Consider the following 6,155-nt stretch of genomic DNA (forward strand, 5'->3'; position numbering starts at 1 on the left):
ATCTGCCCCACGTGGGTTTCGAACTCGCAACCTAGAGATGGAGGGTTAGCGATAAAGTGTCGGAACACTTTAACTACTCGGTCAAATAAATTTACAAAAGGCAAAGCATGGACTTTATAGTCTGATGCGCCAAGGACTACAGAGAGGGAATGAGTTCGACCAAATGCATGGCATCTCCTGAAAGTGTTCTTTTACCCATACTGTTGTATGGTCTTGAAGTCCTTCGTGGCTGAAAATTGAAACGTCTAAAATTATTTCTGAGGTGAATGCTATACCAGATTCTATGTACCTTCCAGTGAAAAGTGCAATGTTATTGTCCTTATACCGTCGGGTATCATCCAGTTGGAATCTTTCCTGCTTATCAGATTACTCAACCAATACGGAACCATTACCAGATTACCTAGGAGATCTGCAGAGTGGCAAGTTACAAATACATATAGCCATCAGACGACCGATCGAGTAGCCATCTTGGAAACCATCCCCAGTTGTTGTGTAACGATATTGCATTACGCATACGTTTGAAGTGATGTGAATTTTAAGTGTGTTTTAGGATCATGAGGTCAGCCTAGTGAAGACACATGGTGGTAAGACAGGTACTTTAGTTCGGCCGGCTTCCGGACGGTTGACGGTCTTTTGGGGCATTTTGGGTTAGCAGTTGTGAAGGCTTTGTAAAGCTGTTTATCGTTACGCAAAAATGTTAATCGGCGTGGAACATCTGAGCATGCACAAGCATTCAAATGATTATGATAAAGCGTCTTTCCGATCGCGATTGTCGATGACTGCTAACGTAGGTTTTATGATAGAGAAGATGCTGGTCTTCTGGATCCGAATGCAAAATTACATACATTTTTTTCTTGTATATCTGATTATGGTTTGATTATTCTGGCAGCAAAATAGCTGTTTTATGAATTTAATACCAATCAACAAGCAACACTCTTCTCGGTTTGTGGCCTAACAAGGCATGAAACAACTTTATAATGTAATCCCTGGAACGAAGAACTGTTATTATCCTAGCTGCAAGACGATCCTTACCTTATTGTGTACAATTATCTCAAACCTCACCAGACATAGTTTTAATAGCAGCGTATTAGAGTGTATAAAGCTTCTTTTCGAAACTGTTAACATACAGGTTCTTGAATTACCGTAAATTATGAAATGCTTGTGTTATTTTCATTCGCGGTTTGGTGCTTTAAAATTATTTCGTGGTTACAAACTTTCGTGACATGCAGCAATATCGAACATTGATGCATATAACAATATTCGTTATATTTGGATTCGTGGTTCCATAAAAACAACGAAATCGACGAAAATTTAGGCACAATGAACGTTTTTATATGATACAGTATCTTAAAACTGTTTGTAACACAAGATTTAGATTTAACATAGCAATAATGATTATTTTAGCTATATCAAATAAATGTTTTACGTATTTCGTTTGATGGAGTTGTTTCGTTTCATAACCACTTTTGCTAACAATTTGTTGGTCCAACCAAATGACGTTTTCAGTTTTGATGAGCCGTAAGAATGTAATAATGATAACTCCTTATTTCAATTTCATGCAAAAAGCAGCAATATCTAATTATACAGAGTTCAGTTCGACACATAGAGACGAAACTTTAAGTAAGTAGTCGGGCAGTTGAAGAAATAATTCAGAAAATAAAACATATATTCTTGAGAAAGAAGAGAACCTCACGGGCACGCTTCCTGTTTCACAAACAGAAGTGAATAGTCACTTCCCCAAGCTCCTGCTACTTGATGTATGGTAACATTCAGGTAGTTGGTGTGGCTGTGACCTTGACATAGACCAGAATCGTGGTTGAAGGTGAAACCGTGGCACTTGTCTCGTCCGTGACATTCCTTACCACACTCGCCTAGGTTGGTCTTTGTTGTACTAAAGATGTCGAAAGTTGGGATTCCTGTCACGTTGTTTACCTTCCAGCATGTCTGGTTTCCTATGGTATGGTGAATGGATATATACAGATTATATAAATACATAAACAAATTGTAGAATATATAAACAAATTATGTAAATACATAAAAATATTGTAGAATATATAAACAAGTTATTTAAATACATAAACATAGTGTAGAATATATAAACAAATTTGGAAATACTTAAACATATTGTCGAATATGTAAACAAATTATGTAAATACATTAACATATTGTAGAATGGGAAAACACAATGCGGATGAAGCCCCTTTTATCAATACGGTATCTGTTACTATTTGCTACTGTTCTTAGAACATGTCGATATTGATATATCATCTAAGTTGCCCTCTCATTGTTTTTCAGGAAATTCGTGAGTATATAATCAAAATAATCAGCAGAGCGGAACGATGAATTAGAACGCCGTTAATTAAATTTACGAATGTTTTTTTCTTAAACTGAAGAGAGAGAATGTTCTGCAACCAGGTTTGACATTGTCTATACCAAAGTATCCTAAAGAGAAAGCCGTCATTGGGCTTTATTTATAACTACAGAAGCAGGACCATCAATATCATACCGGTAATGCTATATGATTCTATTTACAAACCTTGATGCAGAATTGGACACCCAATAATTTCAAATCGAAATGCTGCATAGGTTGACCAAGTCATTGGGATCACACGGATAAAATAAGCAATGATTGGGGAATCAAGGATTGATTTCGAAAGGCCCCATTGGTCCTTGTTGCCGGTAAATACCTGTTTAGAAAAACAAGAGTGCAATAATGTAAAAGAAATCGTGAGCTTTATACACTGATGATTAGAAGCCAGTAAAGTCAGACAAGTTCAGATTCGTCTCCTTTATAGAAATGTCAGACATGTTAAAGATAACGTCATCCTAGAAGGATACGACAATACTGTAGGACGTTCTACTCTCACATGATCCTATTAAACCGATAAATGCCTTACTTTAACGTTGCCGTTGATGTCCTTGACCTCCCTCCACTTGGTACCAGTGTCGCTGTATTGAACACTGTAAGTTTTAACGTATAGACCTAATCCAGATCTTCCCTGGATCACAAATCCAGTTATCATCGATGGTTTTCTCAGTCTGACCTTGATTTTTAAATCAAATAAATTTACCATATGATTCAATTTCAGCAAATTTTTGTATGATACATTCTCTAAAATTATCAAACAAACATACAAAAATATATACATGTAGTAAGTCTGCATGTCCTCACAATACCAGATGTAAAATCAGACCTCAATTTTGTACTCTGATATGGATATACATTATGATAAAACAAATTAATTCTTTCGTCATCACATACATGACTTGTAGTTATGTTAAAGTGGTCATTTGTAATGCTTTGATTAATCAGCTGATTTATAAATATTAATCGTGAATGGCTAGATTTTAAATAGATGGCTTCTAATACAATTATTTGAAAAGAAATGCTTGTTCTCACAGAAACAGTTTTATCACTAATGCTCATGGTGGTCTCACTTATACGGGGTCCCGGCCCTATAGTGGTTATATAGGGAATATCACTGATCCTCATAGTCACACTCATACGGGGTTCCGGCCCTATAGTGGCTATATAGGGAATATCACTGATTCTCGTGGTGGTTACACTTATACGGGGTCCCGGACCTAGAGTGGCTACATAGGGAATATCTCTGATCCTCATGGCCACACCTATACGGGGTCCCCATCCTATAGTGGTTATATAGGGAATATCACTGATTCTCGTGGTGGTCACACTTATACGGGGTCCCGGCCCTAGAGTGGCTATATAGAGAATATCTCTGATCCTCATGGTCACACCTATACGGGGTCCCCACTCTATAATGGTTATATAGGGAATATCACTGATCCTCATGGTGGTTACACTTATACGGGGTCCCGGCCCTAGAGTGGCTATATAGAGAATATCTCTGATCCTCATGGTCACACCTATACGGGGTCCCCACTCTATAATGGTTATATAGGGAATATCACTGATCCTCATGGTGGTCACACTTATACGGGGTCCCCATCCTATAGTGGTTATATAGGGAATATCACTAATTCTCGTGGTGGTCACACTTATACGGGGTCCTCATCCTATAGTGGTTATATAGGGAATATTACTGATTCTCGTGGTGGTCACACCTACACGGGGTCCCCACACTAGAGTGGTTATATAGGGAATATCACTGATCCTCATGGTGGTCACACTTATACGGGGTCCCCATCCTATAGTGGCTATACATTGTATAGGGAATATCACTGATCCTCATGGTGGTCACACTTATACGGGGTCCTCATCCTATAGTGGTTATATAGGGAATATCACTGATCCTCATGGTCACACCTATACGGGGTCCCGGCCCTATAGTGGTTATATAGGGAATATCACTGATCCTCATGGTCACATCTATACGGGTGTCCCCAACATATAGTGGCTATAACGGGAATATCACTGATCCTCATGGTCACATCTATACGGGGTCCCGGCCCTATAGTGGCTATATAGGGAATATCACTGATCCTCATGGTCACATCTATACGGGTGTCCCCAACATATAGTGGCTATAACGGGAATATCACTGATCCTCATGGTCACATCTATACGGGGCCACGGCCCTATAGTGGCTATATAGGGAATATCACTGATCCTCATGGTCACATCTATACGCGGTCCCGGCCCTAGAGTGGTTATATAGGGAATATCACTGATCCTCATGGTCACATCTATACGCGGTCCCCACCCTATAGTGGTTATATAGGGAATATCACTGGTCCTCATGGTCACACTTATACGGGGCCCCGGCCCTATAGTGGCTATAAAGGGAATATCACAAACTCCATGGCGGTCACACTTATACGGGGTTCTGTATATTATTTATTTAGTTATTTGCCTCTATATAAGTAAGCTGACCAACCTGCAGGTAGGAACCCATAAAACCATGGGCGTACGGAGAAGACAGTCTGGCATACTTTGGATGGCATCGTGAGTCAGAGTGGTAAGGCAATGGTGCCGTGAGGGCGTAGTCTTCTACTCCGAAAGGACCAGTCACAAGGTCTGAGTTACATGGAGCTAAAATACAAACAAGATAACTTCGTTTTCATATTAGCCACGTAATGGGTTTTAACTTCAAAGATCGCGTTTGCTTTTAATTTTCTCACAAATCACACTGACATTTATTCTGAACAGTTGCCGCTATTCATAAAGTTAATAAAAAGAGTAACCCCATATGTCCACCAGCTGAGCCCACCCCCTAAACATCCACCGGATGAAGGCAAATGGGTTTGAATAATTGCACCGATTCAGGGGACCATCAAAGAGAGGTATAGAGTTTTTCGCACTTATTGTCAAATGGATAAAGTTTCCATTTCCATTTAATGTTACCAGAGGGTCGGAATTGTGTAGTCATGCTTGCGTAAACGAGTATTTTCAATGCCTGCAATATTCAATGTTACCAGAGGGTAGAAGTTATGTGGTTATGCTTGCTTAAACGAGTGTTTCCAAGGCCTGAATTATTTAATAAGGTTGGAGTTGTGTAGTCATGCTTGTGTTAACGAGTGTTTCTAGTGCCTGAAATATTTAATGTTACCAGAGTTAACTGTTGTGTGGTTATTGCTGCTTTAACAATTGTTTCCAATGCCTGACATATTCAATGTTACCAGAGGGTAGGAATTGTGTGGTTATGCTTGTTTAAACAATTGTTTCTAAGGCCTGAACTATTTAATAAGGTTGGAGTTGTGTGGTCATGCTTGTGTAAACGAGTGTTTCTAGTGCCTGAAATATTTAATGTTACCAGAAGGTAGAAGTTATGTGGTTATGCTTGCTTAAACGAGTGTTTCCAAGGCCTGAATTATTTTATAAGGTTGGGAATTGTGTGGTCATGCATGCTTAAACGAGTGTTTCCAATGCCTGAATTATTCAAGAATGCTGGATTTGTGAACTCATGCATGCTTAAATGGATGATGCAAATGAATAAAACCATTTGTATTGAAATGTATGTATAAGTATTGCCTTGTTAGCGAAAATAACACGTTCGTTACTATTGCACGAATGAATGTTGTAGTTGTTGTTTTATCGATTTTAACTCAATAGTTGTTGTAATTGAGTTACTGAACGGTTTTATACATATGTAGCATTATGTTGATAGCGGAATGGATAAGAGTGATTCAAAAGTGAGGTTTAGAATTGGGACATTGTAATATGCAGTGCCCTG

The 6,155-nt window shown here is 38.8% G+C and overlaps 1 protein-coding gene across 1 annotated transcript; it reads right to left on the bottom strand.

Annotated features, from left to right (window-relative positions):
• Positions 1 to 944: 944 nt before the first annotated feature.
• On the bottom strand, positions 945 to 5,351 carry LOC117319174 (lactadherin-like). The gene is made up of 5 exons (XM_033874011.1): positions 5,327 to 5,351; positions 4,860 to 5,014; positions 2,898 to 3,044; positions 2,537 to 2,687; positions 945 to 1,952 (listed from the first exon to the last, which is right to left on the bottom strand). The coding sequence occupies exons 1-5, from the start codon at positions 5,349 to 5,351 to the stop codon at positions 1,690 to 1,692; spliced, it is 741 nt and encodes a 246-aa protein (XP_033729902.1). The 3' UTR covers positions 945 to 1,689.
• Between the last annotated feature and the right edge of the window lie 804 nt (positions 5,352 to 6,155).

The sequence above is a fragment of the Pecten maximus genome, unplaced genomic scaffold (assembly GCF_902652985.1).
Source record: "Pecten maximus unplaced genomic scaffold, xPecMax1.1, whole genome shotgun sequence".
Taxonomy (NCBI): domain Eukaryota; kingdom Metazoa; phylum Mollusca; class Bivalvia; order Pectinida; family Pectinidae; genus Pecten; species Pecten maximus.

What these genes read in the sequence shown, in the direction of transcription:
- LOC117319174 (XM_033874011.1), bottom strand. Translation starts at nt 5,351, where the DNA reads ATGACTACACAATTCCGACCCTCTG. An exon ending in ACATCAACGGCAACGTTAAA is followed by an intron (nt 2,688 to 2,897) that starts GTAAGGCATTTA and finishes TTTTCTAAACAG; the next exon opens with GTATTTACCGGCAACAAGGA. An exon ending in GTGTCCAATTCTGCATCAAG is followed by an intron (nt 1,953 to 2,536) that starts GTTTGTAAATAG and finishes ACCATACCATAG; the next exon opens with GAAACCAGACATGCTGGAAG.